This window comes from Symphalangus syndactylus, chromosome 10, assembly GCF_028878055.3.
Source record: "Symphalangus syndactylus isolate Jambi chromosome 10, NHGRI_mSymSyn1-v2.1_pri, whole genome shotgun sequence".
NCBI lineage: Eukaryota > Metazoa > Chordata > Mammalia > Primates > Hylobatidae > Symphalangus > Symphalangus syndactylus.
In genome coordinates this window covers 85,684,773-85,702,568 of record NC_072432.2, presented here as the reverse complement: position 1 = coordinate 85,702,568, position 17,796 = coordinate 85,684,773, and the positions used below count along the sequence as shown (strand labels likewise).

Sequence of the window (17,796 nt, the reverse complement as noted above, 5' to 3'; positions counted from 1 at the left end):
ACAAAAGAAAGAACTTTGTTTTATTCACTGTTGAATCTACATAGCTGGAAGAGTTCCTGGCAAAACAAATGGGAAGAGATAAAATGGGATTCAGGAAAGATTTCACAAAGGTGATTATACCCCCAGAGAGTTTAGAAGGATGCAAGAGATTATCATAAAAAGATTAGGGAGCTGGGAATAACAGGTAGAAGTGTATTCAAAGGTAGGAAAGATTAAAACCACATGGTTTGTTTAAATAATGTGAGATATTGGTTGAGCGTAAACCCTTCCTTTGTGCTTCTATTACAACACATTCGCCTTTTCTCTTGTAGGAGAGTTGTTTACTGCCCCTCGTCTTTCTCAATAACTTGAGAGCTCTTTAAGGGCTGGGACTGTTTCACTCATGTCTTCATTTTCCAAGTTCTTAAACAGAGCAGATATTCTGTAATTGCTAAATAAATAAATGATAAAACATTTATTCATCAAGGAGCAAGAAAACTCATTTATTTGTTCAATTAAAATGGATTTCTCTCTGTTGACAAGTGAATGCCTGTTTGTAAACTTTATAAATGAAAGAGACTTTAGAGATCATCTAACTTGGCCTTTCCATTTTATAGATAAGAAAACTGAAGCATAGAAAGGTTGATTCCTCACTACACAACCTGGTAGGTATAATGAAGAACTGAGGCCAGGCCTGGTGGCTCATACATGTAATCCCAGCACTTTGGGAGGCCTAGGTGGAAGGACTGCTAGAGGCCACGAGTTCCAGACCAGCCTAGGCAACATGGTGAGACACTGTCTCTACAAAAAATAAAAAATGAGCCAGGTGTGGTGGCACCTGCTTGTCTGTAGTCCCAGGTACTCAGGAGGCTGAAGTGGGAGGACTGTTTGAGTCTGGGAGGTACAGGCTGCAGTGAACAGTGACCCTGCCACTGCATTTCAGCCAGGGTTACAGAGTAAGACTGTTTTTTAAACAAAACAAAACAAAACAAAACAAAAAAACAGGCGGGGCATGGTGGCTCATGCCTGTAAGCCCAGCACTTTGGGAGACCAAGGTGGGCAGATCAACTGAGGTCAGGAGTTCAAAACCAGCCTGGCCAAAATGGTGAAACCCCCTCTCTACTATAAATACAAAAATTGGTTGGGCATGGTGGCACGTGCCTGTAATCCCAGCTACTTGGGAGGCTGAGGCAGAAGAATCGCTTGAGCCCAGGAGGTGGAGGTTGCAGTGAGCAGAGATCGCACCACTGTACTCCAGCCTGAGCAACAGAGCGAGACTCTGCCTCAAATAAACAAACAAACAAACAAACAAACAAAAAACCTAGAGCTCCAGTTTGAACCATGGTATGTCATCTTTTCACTGGAAGGTGTGCTTTCAGAAGTGGCCTGAACATTTGGTTTGCCTATTAAAATAAAAACTGTACATACTTCATGATCTATCTTCAAGAAACAGACAAATCTGCAAGGAGTCGCGTGGATCTTCATTGTCGTTTTTTGTTGTAGTTAAAAGTGTAAAGTCGAAAGCAATCTGGGTGTACATTAATGGAGAAAAACAGCCATATTCACTCTGTGATAGCTATACTATGCAATTTTATGAAGCACTTAAAATGGATATAGTTTGATTCATACTAAAATGAAAAACAGCTCCAAGACACAGATGCTAAAAAAAAGAAAAAAAAAGGAAGTCGCAGGATGATACTATACAATACTGTACTATTTAAGACTTGTCAATCTCAGGTTCTCCCACCAAAACAGCACAACACACGAAGTAAGCGTATGGGAAATTTCAGAATGATGAACTCCAAACAGGATATGCATCTCTGTAACAAGGGCTACCTCTGGAGAGAAGGGTAGCGGAATGAGGCGGTCTTTGACCTTGACGGTAATGTATGGTTTTTAACAAGGAGGGTGCATTCTTCATCTATTAGTTTTGCTTTTGTTGGCTGTGAAAATTAATTTTTCGAGAAATAGTACTGATTGTGATTTCTTCTCTATTCAGTGAGGAAAGGGAGTGACAGGTTATGATTCTGTACCAAGGCTGATTAAAGAATAAAAGAAGGCCTTTCGGAAGATTAAAAAACAAATAAAAAGTTGAGAAGATAGCACGAAGAGTAGAAGGGAACAATGGTGTACTCGCCAGCAATGGCAATAGGGGTTATTAAAAAGAAGGGTGGGGGCGGGGAACTCTGGCCGACTCAGGACACCACGGTAGGAAGCCACGCAAAATAGCAAAGCGGGATCCTAGAGGGGCGGGGCCCACCTCAGCGCGCAGGCGCAACCAGGCCCAGGTGGCCGCCGCCGCGGAAGCGAAGCCACCTATACGCGCCGCGCCGCTCGGGTCTCCTGCGCATGCGCAGACGGACCTGCGCTGGAGGCTTCATCTTTGCCGCCGCCGCCGCCGCCTTCCTGGAATTTGAGTCTCGGGCTTTCTTCGTTCGCTCGCCGGCGGGTTCGCGCCCTTCTCGCGCCTCGGGGCTGCGAGGCTGGGGAAGGGGTTGGAGGGGGCTGTTTGTCGCCGCGTTTAAGTTGCGCTCGGGGCGGCCATGTCGGCCGGCGAGGTCGAGCGCCTAGTGTCGGAGCTGAGCGGCGGGACCGGAGGGGATGAGGAGGAAGAGTGGCTCTATGGCGGTACGAAACTTCCTGTCCCTGTCTCTCGGGTTCTCTCAGGCTTCCCCTCTTGGCCCTCAAACGGCCGGCGTCCCTGGCCTCTCGCGCCGCCGCTTCGGGCCTCTGGTTGGGAGTCCTGTCCGGCCTGACTTAGGCCGAGCGCGGCGTGCGCGTGCCCTCAGCCCCCGCGGCGGTCTCCCGCTTGGCCCACGCCCACCATGCGCACTCACCCTGTGGAGGCTGGGCCGGGCCCCCGGCTTCACTGTGCTTTCCCCGGGGCGTCTCGGTCGCCTCTCTGCTGCGCTGTTTACCCTTGTTTTTTCTGTCGATTCTGAGGTAGTGTGTTTTTGTGTCTGTTTTTGCCCTGTGGCCTTAGGGTGCCCTTCCTGTCCCTTCTTTCAGAAACAGTCATTCTGTAATAATAGCTAAATAAAGTTAATGCTGTACAACTAACGTCTTGTTTCTTGATGGTCAGTTTGTATGGAATGCACCTGCAAGGGTACCTCCTTGTCTGAAAGTCGTGCTTTAAAAATAATTAATTAAGAGAGAGAGAGAAAGATGGCCCATAAAGAAAACTCTGAATGTCTCCTGTATTAAGGTGAAGTTATTCTTTTTTAAGAGACTGCCGTTTAACCTACATCATGGAGGTATCTCATGACCCTTCGGCTTATAGTTTTCAGTGTCATCTCATGTATTTCTTTTTCTCAAAATAAATTTAATGCATCGTGTACTTCTCTCTAGGAGGGTACTTGTTTGACATATGGTTTTTAACTTTAAGTCACAATCCCTTCTTGCTTGTTACACCAGATTCGAAAGTTATGTTTGTTCCTTGCCTAAAACATACATTCTTGATTGTCTTTAGAATAGAATAGTAAAAGTGCACTTTGGGCACCATGCAGGTCCTTGATGATGTAACTTTGATAAGCTTGTAAAAAAAAAAAAAATCGTTGTCTTTGGTGGCAAGATTTAGCATTAGTTACTACTCTTTGAAATGTGAATGTGTAGGATTTCTTTTACAAAGATCTGGAAATCTTCAATACCTCTTAAATTTAAGCTAATTTTTATAGCAGTAAAGTCTGATTTTTTTTTCCATAAAATACGTATCTTGTTAAGTAATTATAAGGTGATCTAACTTTGGATGTGCTTATAGGCCCATGGGACGTGCATGTGCACAGTGATTTGGCAAAGGACCTAGGTTAGTGCTTGTGATGATCACTTCAGATTTTCATAATACTAGTTTCTTTAAGAGTGGTTTCTTTATTTTGTTTGCTTATTTATTTATTTGTTTATTTTACTTGGTAGATGAAAATGAAGTTGAAAGGCCAGAAGAAGAAAATGCCAGGTTAGTGAAATTTTCTGTTGATGCCTATTACACAGGTTGTGTGATACAATGGTTCTGTCAGTTGTCAAAATTATTTTCTTACAATCATTGGCTTCATTACAACACTGACTTACAACATTTTGGAGGACATTGAATCCTTTAAGGATTATTCCAGTTTCAGGACCTAATCTTATGCCAATTCTATTTGTTGGTAGTTTAAAGGACAAAGTTTTTGAACTTAGGATTGGACTGATTTTACACTGTTAAGTAACTTGTTACTCTTAAGTGAATTCAGTAGTGAAGTATACAGTATAATCATTAAGCTACTGATAAAAATATTTTAACTTAATTGAAAATGTTTTTAAGTAAATCAGGAACACTCCAAACTACTACTGCTTTTCCAGTTTATTAACATTTTTGATAGTATAATGGCACTTTGGTTGTAATTTCAATGCTATGTATTGTTTACATTCAAAATGTAATTAGCCGATTTGTTATAAGGTTGATTTCTTTGTTAGACTGTAAGAAAGATGTAAGTATTCATTTATAGAACATATACAGGGAGTCAGAATTTTACCCCGGATTTCAAGAAACAACCCATGCAAAGAAGTACGTGGAGATGTCGGCATTACCCTGACCACATGCATTAGTGTCTGTAATGGAGGGAGAGGTAGTTAGAAGATTTTAAAGAATATTTGGATTTAAAAAGTGGAAGATATACCACTTCATACCGAGTAAGCTGCAATCAAAAAGATAAAACAGGTGTTGATGAGGATATGGAAAAATAAAACCCTCATACACTTCTGGTGGGATTGTAAAATGGTGCAGCTGCTTTGAAGAACAGCGTGGCCATTTTCTCAAATGGTGAAACACGGAGTTACCATATGAGTCCTCCACCTTAGAGGAATGAAAACATATTCACACAAAAACTTGTACGTGAATATTCATAGCAGCATTATTCTTAATAGAAAAATGGAAAAAAATAAACCTCGCAGCTGCATCAACTGATGAATGGATAGATTAAATGTATTATATCCATACAGGGGAATATTATTTGGCAGGGACAATAAAATGAAGTAGATGTTACAACACGGATGGACCTTACAAACGTGGAAGCGAAAGAAGCCAGTCGGTAGAGACAGATTAGTGGTTACTAAGAGTTGGGTGAGTGATTGCTGATGTATACAAAGTTCCTTTTGGGAGCGATGCATACATTCTGGAATTAGTTGTGATGGTTGGACTATGTGAACATATTAAAACTCAGTTGTCCTGTTTGAATGGATAGATTGTGTAATATGTGAATTGCATCTCAAAGCTGTTAAAACAAAAAAAGGATAGAGGGGAAAAAGTGAGAAATGGAAGTAAAAATAGCTTAGGAGGAGCTGAAACTACAGTTCAACTTCCTTACCCAAAAAATCCCCTATAGTCTTTTCACTCATTGGTATATTATCTGAAATGTTATTTCATTTTAAAATGTATGTATTCAACTCAGTTCCTAATTCTGATCTCAACCACAAAGTTGAGATTAGTTTTAATTTATGTTATGAAAGTGATTGAATATTTCTTTGTACCCATTCCTTCAGTTGGTCAAGAAATTAATTACAGGGTATAGTTTTATAATCAAATATACTTTTCTATATGATAATCTTTATCCCATTAATTTTTACTTTTATTGGTTACAATTTTAAAAGCTTACTTTCTAATCAAACATTCTTTAATTTTAATTCTGCAATACACAACTTGCTGAAGTTTATTGGAGGGAACCTGCTACCTTCCCTGAGTGTCACTGTCAACATAGCTTTATATTCCTTTCTACAACTTCATTTGGGGAGCCGTTGAGTTGATTTCATCCTATAGGGGGAAAAACAGCTTCCTTTACAGTGTTATTTTTCTAGAAAAAGCTTAAAATTTTATCATGTTTCTAACATTTTAATGGTGATAGAAAATTAAAACTTCCAAAAGAGTAGGCCTATTGAAGAAAGGTACTCTGCCAAACCTACTGCTATCTGGCTTGGTACATCATTGCATTGCTCTACCTAAGTTCCTGCTATTAGAATTTGCCTGTTTCCTACTGACTGGCTCATTGCTGAAGCCTCTGTTTTTCTTAAACATTGCATTGCAGTCTCCAATTGTGTTATATCTATCCAAGTTTTGACTAAAGAAAGGATACTGTTTTGTGACATAGAAAGCAAATGGGACTTGTTTCTGGCTACCTAGAAGCTTATTTCAGCAGGAGGTAAACGTACTGAACAATTACAGCTGCATATTTGTTTTCTTGAAGCAGGCAGTAGAACAATGAAAATATAACAGTTATGTTTTGACTTTTTATCTTTCATTTTGCTTTATTTGGTGATTGTGCTATAAAATGCCACTGTAAAGATCAAATTGATTTACATAGAAACTACCTGACAGAAAGTGAAGTTTAGAAGAGATTAGCAGAAATCTAATGAAAAGGGCTCTGAACTGTGTCAGCATCTGGACATTTTTGTTAAGAATGCTACTAAATAATTTAGAAAGTTGGGTCAAATCAGCTACTTGCTTTGTACTTCAATTTTCTTATCTGTAAAATGAGGTGATGGTTAATTCCCACTGTTGAAATTTTAATTACTAAAAAATGTAAGAAACCAATTACACTATGGTACTAGAAGTGTTATTTGCTGGTAAATGACCATATGCTTGAGTTTCATGGGAATGTGAATGTTTTATTGTTACATGTCAGTTTTGTTATGAAAGGACAAGTTCAAGTATTAACTGGTCTTAAAAAAGTAATCAGTTTTATCATTCATTAGAATTAGCTCCTTATTAATATCAAATTGGAGAATAGTTTTGAATGAAGATACATTTTTTAATCTTAAAATTTTATTTTTTATTCAACAAAGGACGTATCTTCAATAAGATTGATAACACAGAGAACCAAGAAGAAGCATGTATGTTAACTGAATACTGAAAGAGATAATGTGATTATACCACAAATCTGAGTTCTTGAGCACCAAGGAAAAAAGGAAGCTGTATTTTGTAGATCTGGGTAGTTACAGTAGTAGTACCTGGTACACAGTGGATGTTCAGTAAAGATTTAGGATAATTAAAATTGATTAAGTTTGTCATATATTTTTAAAATGTGTAAAAAGCTTGAATTATAGCCCACCATCAAATAATCATTAATAAACTGTGAAGGCATTTGCATTCTTTTTTTTTTTTTTTTGAGACAGCGTCTCACACTGTCGTCCAGGCTAGAGTGCAGTGGTATGATCACTGCAGCCTCACTGCAACCTCTGCCTCCTGGGTTCAAGCAATTGTCTGCTTCAGCCTCCCGAGTAGCTGGGATTACAGGCACCCGCCACCATGCTTGCCTGGCTAATTTTTTTTTTTGTATTTTTAGTAGAGATGGGGTTTTACCATCTTGGCCAGGCCGGTCTTGAATTCCTGACCTCGTGATCCACCCGCCTCAGCCTCCCAAAGTGCTGGGATTACAGGCGTGAGCCACCGCGCCCAGCCTGGCATTTGCATTCTACTTACAATGTTGAGTACTTGGCTTATGCAAGTTACTAGAAATAACGGAGTAAGACAGTCAGATTTTATCATTACTGTCTCCAGTGGAGACAATAATTTTAGGAGCTTTATTAAAGCTTAGAAATACTAATATAATCTATCTGTACTTCCGAAAAGTAATGCCTGACATGTATACTTATTTTTGTTGTTTGTAGTGCTAATCCTCCATCTGGAATTGAAGATGAAACTGCTGAAAATGGTGTACCAAAACCGGTAACATAAGGCTTTGAAATCCAGTTACTTTCCTGATACAAATCTTTATCAATAGCTTCACAGTTTACATAGAAAGCAAGCTGGCATTTTACATTACCTTCAGTATCGGGTGTTATCTGGCCCTTTCTTACATCTCCTACTTCATCTGGTACCATCAAAAACATATATAGGAATTAAAATGAGGAAAAGAAATAGTAGAAAGACTTCAGAGGAAAATAGTATGTGCAAAGGCTTGATGTTTATTGCTTTCAAGGAATTGAATGGTTATAAATCTACTGAATATAGTGAGCCTGGTTTTCAGAGCAAGTTTTGAGTCCCACAACCTTTCACTGTTACGATTTTTTAGCGTTGCTTTTTAATGTATGTGACAATCCCTGACTGCATGCCTGCATGTCATTGATACTTTGTGAGGTGAACATATCATTGGTCCTATGAATATTTGTACATTTTAATCCTATAAAAATAAGGAAGTTATTGTTCTGCAGGTTTGAAGTTGTATACAAAAAACTGTTTTGCCTATGTGGTCTACTTATTTACTATGATGTGATTAAGCACAAAATAGCCTTTAGGAGCCAAAGTAAAATCTTCACAAATGTAGAATTTGCATGTAGGGCCTCTTCTAAGTATACAAGAATACCAAGAATAATTGAGCTTCTATTTAACTATTTGGTACTTCTTATGCTTTGGGGTTTTTTTTTTTAATTCTTTAATTGATTTGGTACTTTGTATTTGTGACACTGTGAATCTTAAAATTGTTTTCCTCTTAGATTCTTTTTTGCCAAGACTTCTCAAATACTTATTTTTTATAATTTTATCTTGTAGATATCTTAGTAAGTTGCTTTAGATCCTTTTTGCAAGAGGGGCAGATATGATAGTTAAAAAAAAAATGGGGTGTTTTTACCAAAATGAGATGATGCCAAAAAAGATTTCATTTCTTTATTCATAGTCTTGTCCTTTTTATCATGTAGAACATCAAAATTATGAGGTGAAATAGTTGGCAGCATTATAAGCTTGTAACTTTTAAATTGTATCTCAAAAAAATACAGAGTGGGGCTGGGCATGGTGGCTCACGCCTGTAATTCCAGCACTTTGGGAGGCCAAGGTGGGTGGATCACCGGAGGTCAGGAGTTCGAGGCCAGCCTGGCCAAAATGGTGAAACCCTGTCTCTGCTAAAAATACAAAAATTAGTTGGGCATGGTGGCGGGCACCTGTAATCCTAGCTACTCTAGAGGCTGAGGCTGGAGAATTGCTTGAACCTGGGAGGCGGAGGTTGCAGTGAGCTGAGATCGTGCCACTGTGCTCAAGCCGGGGTGACAAAGTGAGACTCTGTCTCAAGAAAGAAGAAAGAAAAAAAACAGTGTGGTTACTTTTTTTAGTTATTAATATTAGATGTTGCAATGGATTATTGAGTGTATTTTATAATTTGTTTATGTTCATGTAGAAAGTGACTGAGACCGAAGATGACAGTGATAGTGACAGCGATGATGATGAAGATGATGTTCATGTCACTATAGGAGACATTAAAACGGGAGCACCACAGTATGGGTAAGTTATTTTTTAGTAAGTAACAATTGTGTAAATGCTATATAGTAAGGAGAGTGTTCATATATCAAACTCTCAGTGGTTGAGTCCATTGTTTTTACATTTTTCTATTTTAACATGAAAGAACTCTTGTTAAAGTTTCATCATGAAGATGCTTCTTTCCTAAAATAAAGTTAATTGATTGGGCAAAGGTACATGGAAGCAGCAGTTTTTGATGCTGAATTTAAAGTGTTTTTATAAAAGAATTGAGTGCTAGGCCAGGCATTGAGGTTCATGCCTGTAATCCCAGGACTTTGCGAGACCGAGGTGGGTGAATCACCTGAGGTCAGGAGTTCAAGACCAGCCTGACCAGCATGGTGAAACCTTATCTCTACTAAAAATACAAAAATTAGCCAGGCATGATGGTGGGCACCTGTAATCCCAGCTACTCCAGAGGCTAAGGCAGGAGAATCACTTGAACCTGGGAGGCGGAGGTTGCAGTGAGCCCAGATCGAGCCACTGTACTCCAGCCTGGGTAACAGAGTGAGACTCTATCTCAAGAAAAAGAAAAAAAAAAAGTACTATAAATTCTTTGATTAGAATTAGAAATCCTTAAATTGTAATTTGTATCTGTACTTATTATTATTTCACTTTATTACTTATCCAGACCTGAGTTTAGGTTTTTAATTTTTTTGTCTAATAAAACCAATATCAGAAGTATTTCTTTTTGTTCTTAATAGTGTTTTCAGGTTTTTAATTCTCCTTTAGGCCTTTTAGGCCAATGTTTGTGTCAAATTTTGTATTCTATAAACTGGACCAAGTAAATGGACTGCCATTGACTCATTGAGCGCATAAAGAATCTTACAGAAAGATTGGAAGGGAAATATATTGAAGTACGAATTGTGATTTAGTTACGATAGGGGAATAAGAGTCAATGTGTTTTGTTTTTCAAATTGGCTGTATGATGTGGTTATTATAGCTTATGCGTTGGAAACAGAATACATTAATTTATAGTTCATTAAGCAACCTCATCTGGAATCAACCAGTATATACAAAAATATTGTTAAATATTTTATTAGTAGAGTCATTTGTTTTCAGAAGTCATTTCAGGAAGCTTAAAGCCAATTCAGTTATTGTCATAGTCAATCTTGTATTATAATAATGACTACCCATGTAATTTTAAAATCCTAGCACCTTTTTAGGAAACAGAGTAAAGAGGCTGATTTTTCATGTTAGGGGTGGATATTGTAAATGTGCTCCTCATTCTCATTTGGGAAAGTAAATAATTAATGAGAAAGTTGGGCTTATACTGTAGTACTAGTAGGCCTTTACTATCTGCATGATGCAAAAGGAACACATATAAAATTGTAATAATTGCTTGTTCATTAAATATGTAAAATTATTTGTATTTGTAAGTTATAGAACAATTTGAAGCAAATGACAATTTTTTGGATTACGAATGGGACCTTTTTTTGGTAGAAATTGCCCTCAAATATTGAGTATACGTGGACTTCCATAGTACCTTACTAAACTTTATTTCTTACAGCAATTTTCAGTTTTATGCATTGTAATTATGTTTATACATATTTATTACCTTTAGACACTTTAGATTTCTATAGAGTAGAAACCATGGTATTCAAAACTCTTCAAAAAAACAAGAAACTGTGATTTATGAATTTTTCTCTTCCTCACATTGCCTTAAATATAGTAAGTGTGCAGTAAATGGTTATTGACTAAATAAACTGAATGTTACTTAGTTACAGTTGTCTCTGAAGGTTTTTTCCCCTTAGACATTTGATTATATGAAAATTTTCAAATACTCACAAAAGTTGAAGGAATTGACATGTGAATGCTCATTTACCCATCACCTAGATTATACAGTCTGCATTTTGCTTTGTTTGCTTGAACTCAGATCCCTCTATCTATGCGTTTACCCATTTATCAGTTGATTTATTTTTTATTCGTTTTATGCGTTTCGAAAGTAAAGTACAGGCGTTTGTGAAGAGTGTAAAGTTGTTTAACCTCTATATTTCAAGGTATATCCCTTGAAAACAAAGTCAGTGAGAAAAGGAAATTTGATAAACATTTACTTATGCACAGCGTTTTCAGAAGCAAATTTAAAGAACAAACTGTGTCCAAGGAATAGTACTGAACTGATTTATTGTAAATTGTTAGGAAATACAAAATAGCATTTTTTTTTTTTTTTTTTAGGTAACATACGTTTGTTACAAGTTCATTTTATATGTAAGTAAGGTATGAAGAAAAGCAACTCTTAAAGTAGGAATAATTTATCTTGGAAAGTAGTTTGTTACCTATCTCTGAGGTTGATCCATTTATGTACTCAATAAATAATTTTTAAAGACATAATTTATCTGGCACTGTGTTAAGTAGCAAAGATAATGTGCCTTTATCAAACCATCTGTGATCATTCCATTATTATTATTATTTTTTTACATTTACCATGCTACAAAAGAACTCTTGGTAAAATCACCATGAAATTTCCTGGAGTTAACGAATTAGATAAAGTTACATGAAAGCAGCAATTTTTTATCTGTGAATGTATTAATTGATGAGAATACAAGAAGTTATTATTTTCCAGAGGTAGTGAGGATGACAGACACGTGAGTAAATATTTTCAGTGCAACATAAGTGCTAGAATAGAAACATGTACTAAGTGATTCAAAAGGTTCGAGAGGAGAATTGCTAAAAGCCTACAGATGTTGAAGAGAAGATCCCAGAGGTAACATTTGAACTTGTTTGAATAATTTTTGAGATGGGAGACAGTGGTTTTTAGGCGGAGGACACTGCTTAACAATAAATGTATTAGAGCATGCTTGGAGGAAGTACATGGCTGGAGGATAACGTAGATGAAAAGAGATGGTTGAAATCACTTATGGAAGGAGTTAGGATGCTTTTGCTATGTCTTTGTAGACCTTGCAAGCTTGTCCAACGTACCTTATTTTGTTGTTGTTGTTGTTGTTCTGTTTTGCTTTGTTTTAGGCTTTTAGCTGCCCAAAGCCATGCTTTTTAGTTTCTGTCTCCAGTGATAAGTGGAAAAGAGGGGTGATGAAGGGGCTTTACTGGCCTAACTAGAAACAGAAACTAAGGACTCATGACTGTATTCTCTCCCTTAGACACCCCTGATTAGGTTTTTAGACAGGTCATATCATTTGAAAACATAACTCTAGCATCAGTAGTTGAGTGGGTTAGATGGAGAGACATTGACTAATAGGTGTGAAGTAGTTGTCCAGGTGAGATGATAATCTAGACTAAGGCAGCAGTAGTAGAGAGATGAATGGGAAAATAGTACATTTGAATATCAGAGAAACAAATATAGTCAGGCACCTGTAGTCCCATGGACTTAGGAGGCTGAGGTAGGCCTGGGCAATATAGTAAGATCCTGTCTCAAAGAATAAATAGAAACAAATAACATGGGTAACTGGTTGGTTGTGGATGGAGGAGGAGATAAAGGGCTCAGTGACTTAAAGATTTCTAGAGTAGTTAATTGGGTACAGGTGGGCGCTACTGCTCCCACCGCCAACAAAATAGATTCATTTGACATGTTTATTTTGAAGTTCCTATAGAAAATCCAAGTGTAGGATCTAGCATTTAGAGTGGTCTGAGACTTCATGGGGATCTATTGGACATTATATCAAATTTGCCTCTGCAATTTTTCATACCACTAAGCTTCTCTACACAGAATGAATACAAAGGCTTGTGGATTAAAAAAGAAAAATGATGTTTTAAAAGGCAGAATGGGGAATAGAAAGTAGCTGGGTGGAAAGCAAAGAAGCTTATTTATTGAACACTTGTGGCTAAGCCTTTTATAAAAATACTATTTTATTCTATACGGTCCTGTAAGAGAACAGTTGAGAGAAAATCCTTGATTTTTCTACATTTGTAGAAAAATCATGTACATCATATGTAGATACCGCTAAGTCACTTTTTCTGAATTTGGATTGTTAAAATGTAAACATCATGAAGGCAGGAACCATATTTGTCCAGCTCCTCATACTTTTTCCTCAGCGTAGAACCATACTTGACATGGTTTGGTGCTCAGTAAGCATTACATGAATTAATCAGTCTATAAAATGATTATTTCAATGCTTGACAGTAATATTTGGTCCACTTTGTAGTGTTTGCATTTCTAGCTGTGGAGCTATAGTTATTTGATACAATTACTTAAACATTTTATTGAATTTACATTTTTCTTTTTTAAGTAGAAAAGAAAAATGACAGTGTAAATGTAACTAAACCTAAGTCTTAAATATAGTACATTAGAGACAAAAGATGGAAGTAATTATTATTAGACCCAAAGCAGTGAATCTGAAGTCCAGATGGCTGAACTTCTGAGAGAAAAGAACAAAATATATAACATGAATATAATGTGAGAAATATATCATTGAAAACATCTATGACTTGAGGTCTTTCTGATTCCGTTTTTTTTTTTTTTGAGTTAGAGTCTCGCTCTTTTGCCCAGGCTGGAGTGCAGTGGCGCTATCTCGGCTCACTGCAAGCTCCGCCTCCTGGGTTCACGCCATTCTCATGCCTCAGCCTCCTGAGTAGCTGTGATTACAGGCACCCACCACCACGCCTGGCTAATTTTTTCTATTTTTTAGTAGAGATGGGGTTTCATGGTGTTAGCCAGGATGGTCTGGATCTCCTGACCTCGTGATCCACCCGCCTCGGCCTCCCAAAGTGCTGGGATTACAGGCGTGAGCTGCCGTGCCTGGCCATCTCACTGATATCTTCTTGTTCAGTGGGAGTTGGTCCTTCTTTGCCCATTCCCGTTTTCTTCTAACTTCCCTAGTAACAGAAAAGTCTATTGTAATTAGTATATTTGATACTACTACTCATATATAAGAATCCATTATATAAAAAAGTAAAGAACTGTCTGTAACCCCATATTACAGAAAATGTATACAAGGCTCATTTATACAAGTATAAATGCAATGAATTATTCAAATAATTGTATACAAGTCTTAGGTGTCTTGGCCAAGATTACACAACTAACAATTGACAAAACATTTGAATGTGGGTTGGTCCAACTTCAGATATTTTTTTCTTTATCACTGTGTATTATATTACATCTAAAAAGAGGTGCAGCTTAATATTTTTTTCAAATATTTACATTCATGTAACTACAACCAGATCAAGATATGAAACGTAATTGGCATCCTAGAAGTTTCTCTCATTTTTCTTCTTGGTCATTAACCACCCACCACTGGCAAACACTGTTCTACTTTCATTCTAGACTTATTTTTGAGTTTCATGTCAGTAAATTTCTCTTATGGACTAAGTACTCCATGAATAGTTGAAAAAGGGTTTATTAACAATATCAAATGCAGGAAGAACTGAAAGGCCACTAGATTTGACAACAAGTTGGAGGAATTTTACTTACGCTTAAGATTGCTGTATATTTAATAACTGGGAGGCAAGGAAATGAAGACAAGGGGTGTAAACTATTTTTCCCTTCTTAGCCTTATTTCTTGTGAAGTTTGTTACAGTAGAATGTTGAGTTAGTGGCAAAACGGTTTTTGAAATGGAAACAAGTCAGGCTTTTTTTTTTTTTTTTTTAATGTTCTTGCCTTTTATTGAGTAAGTGACTTTAACAATCAGTTTAAAATGTTTTTTAAAATGTGTGTTAGCTGGGCACGGTGGCTCACTCTTGTAATCTCAGCATTTTGGGAAGCCAAGGTGGGAGGATTGTTTGAGCTCAGGAGTTCGAGACCAGCCTGGATGACATGGTATGAGATCTCATCTATACGAAATTTAAAAAATAAAAATAGAAATAAAATATGTGTCACACTATCCATTTACTGTGTGATTGTATAATTTGTACAAATGGAATATATTACTCTTTTATTTAAGCTTTTCAGTATAATTTCTGTTTTGTTTTTTTGTTTGTTTGTTTTTAGGAGTTATGGTACAGCACCTGTAAATCTTAACATCAAGACGGGAGGAAGAGTTTATGGAACTACAGGTAAAATTTGTATTTTCTGTTGCATCAATAGGGAAATAAGGCACATATCTTAAATAGGTCTTAATAGCTTTTTTTTAGTGGGGGCCAGAGTCTGGCTCTGTCACCCAGGCTGGAGTACAGTGGCGCTATCTTAGTTCACTGCAACCTCCACCTCCTGGGCAACCATCCTCCCACTTCATCTTCTCAAGTAGCTGGGACTGTGGCCGTGCACCACCATGCTTGGACAGTTTTCGTATTTTTATGTAGAGACCAGGTCTCACCATGTTGTTCAGGCTGGTCTTGAACTTTCGAGCTTAAGTGATCTACCTGCCTTGGCCTCCCAGAGTGTTGGGATTCCAAGTGTGAGCCACTGCGCCTGGCCAAGGTGACAATAGCTCTTTTTAAAGAGTAATTTTTGACCATACATCACAGATACTGGTAAAGTTTTTCTGGAAAGAGTCCAGTAGCATGTATTTTAGGCTCTGCTTTGTTTGGAACCCTTGCCAGGTTTTTTTGCCAGGAATAGTAAAAAGATGTTTGTTTTCTGTTTGTGTGTGTATGTGTGCCAGGAATAGTAAAAAGGTGTTTATATTTTCTGTTTGTCTATGGTATCTCCCAGCTTCTTGCAAGTGTAGCTCCTTCATTTTGTAATTTTATAAAACAGGAACAAAAGTCAAAGGAGTAGACCTTGATGCCCCTGGAAGTATTAATGGAGTTCCACTCTTAGAGGTAGATTTGGATTCTTTTGAAGATAAACCATGGCGTAAACCTGGTAAGATTATTGTAGATTATATTAATTTCAATATTTTTAGTGTGAAGTCATCAGAAAATTTTTTTGAACATCAATTTAGAATTTTATTTTTTCATTATAATTTTAATTGTCTTAAGCAAATGATGAGTAATAATGACTTGGATTATTAAATCTTACTGGTGTCCTTGTATTACTTAAAATGTAGACTTATTGTTTATTATAATGGCATTTGTAAAGGGAATAATTTGATCAAAAATGTTATAGTCTTTTTGCCACCATAAATGATAGAGTGATAACTGATAGAACTCTAAATTTATATTTTTATAGTTTAGTATATTTTTGATGCTGCATAAAAATAGAGCTGAAATATTTGTACACTAAAGGCGTGTTTTATCTTTAGGTGCTGATCTTTCTGATTATTTTAATTATGGATTTAATGAAGACACCTGGAAAGCTTACTGTGAAAAACAAAAGAGGATACGAATGGGACTTGAAGTTATACCAGTAACCTCTACTACAAATAAAATTACGGTAATTAATAAATACTCCGGAATACCCTTGGCTTGTCTACCGTCCCGCTTTTACTCCCCAAATAAATCGCTTCCCTGTAGAAGTGGTTAAATGCTATATGATAGTTTAAAAATTCCATTTTGTTTACCATGTTTGTTTTTCCCTTCCCTCCCTTTTAGAGTTTTGTATTTAATGATTATCTGATGTTCTTACTTTCAAATCACAGACTAGCCACAGCTAGTTTGTCTTTATATGGCCTATTAATTAAATATTATGTGGTATCTTAATGGGGAATATGTTATTTAACTTAGGCCGAAGACTGTACTATGGAAGTTACACCAGGTGCAGAGATCCAAGATGGCAGATTCAATCTTTTTAAGGTGAATTTTAGTAAATTATCCTTGGTTGCTCTCATTTTTTGTTCTTGAGTCTGCTCCCATACCACTACTCAAGGGACAAGATTAAAGTGGAAATAGCTACCTTTTTTCCAAACCTTCAGCTTCCTGGTGACTTACAAATTTGCTGATTGTTGTTTTATCTCCACTTTTGCAAGCATGTGAATTTATAGCCTATTATACTAACAAATGCCGAGTAAAACTATTCTTTGCTATATGTTATGATTTCATTTTGAGTCGTAATACATGTTTGTAGGATAGAAAAGTTAGTGGCAACAGATTACGCTCTCATTGTAGATAATACTCTAATCTTTATCAACAGAATTGGAGACTTTTTTGTTTTCTTTAAAAAAATGGTAAGGAAGGTGGCATACTGTTTATGACACTGATAACACTGTATCATTGGTGTAATGCCCTGATAGCTCAAGATATCTTCAAAAATCTTAGGCATTCTCCGAGAGGCTTTAAGAACTCAACATAATGAGATAAAGCCATTGATTTTAAAAACTGGTCCTTTAAAGGAGTAGGTTTATGTGAGCGACTTTGAGGTTGATACTACAACTTGTATAACAAGTCTGATTTCTGGCTTCTCCATTACATGGTATGATCACAGACCCAGTCCAAAGAATAATACTATATTGTCATAGTTCTTTTATGGAAAACTGATTGTGTACTCTTTTTTCTTTACCTTAATAGTTGACTCTTGTATTGAATGACACTGGGATGAAGATTGGGAGTGGCTTTTAGATTGGGTTGTATACTCAGGGAACTTTAGTGGACTGGAAAGAGACCACTGCTCCCCTTTTGGGTTTGCAGCCCTGTCCACCAGAATACTGCCTTATGCAGTGTGTGTGCTATGTCTGCAGATACAACCACTCTACTGTACACAGTTCTATATAGATAATTTTATTTTAATTTACATCCTACTTTGCGTAAGTATTTGGTTCTTCTTTTGCAAATATTTTGAAAGTGTGTGATGATGTCTGTT

General features: G+C 36.9%; 1 protein-coding gene across 50 annotated transcripts in view; it reads left to right on the top strand.

Moving 5' to 3' along the window:
• The first annotated feature begins 2,230 nt into the window (after window positions 1-2,230).
• The window catches only part of FIP1L1 (factor interacting with PAPOLA and CPSF1), a 79,280-nt gene continuing 63,714 nt past the window's right edge, over window positions 2,231-17,796 (top strand). For 8 of the 50 annotated variants that reach the window (XM_063611228.1, XM_063611226.1, XM_063611235.1 and 5 more), the window contains exons 1-8: window positions 2,305-2,607; window positions 3,889-3,928; window positions 7,612-7,669; window positions 9,111-9,214; window positions 15,109-15,173; window positions 15,817-15,924; window positions 16,304-16,434; window positions 16,725-16,793. In XM_063611228.1, coding sequence (XP_063467298.1) covers window positions 2,523-2,607; window positions 3,889-3,928; window positions 7,612-7,669; window positions 9,111-9,214; window positions 15,109-15,173; window positions 15,817-15,924; window positions 16,304-16,434; window positions 16,725-16,793 — 660 coding nt within the window. In that variant the 5' untranslated portion in view covers window positions 2,305-2,522. Of the gene's footprint in view, window positions 2,608-3,736; window positions 3,782-3,888; window positions 3,929-7,611; window positions 7,670-9,110; window positions 9,215-15,108; window positions 15,174-15,816; window positions 15,925-16,303; window positions 16,435-16,724; window positions 16,794-17,796 lie in introns of all 50 variants that reach the window. The other 42 variants (XM_063611233.1, XM_055294704.2, XM_055294686.2 and 39 more) reach the window with 21 other exon arrangements.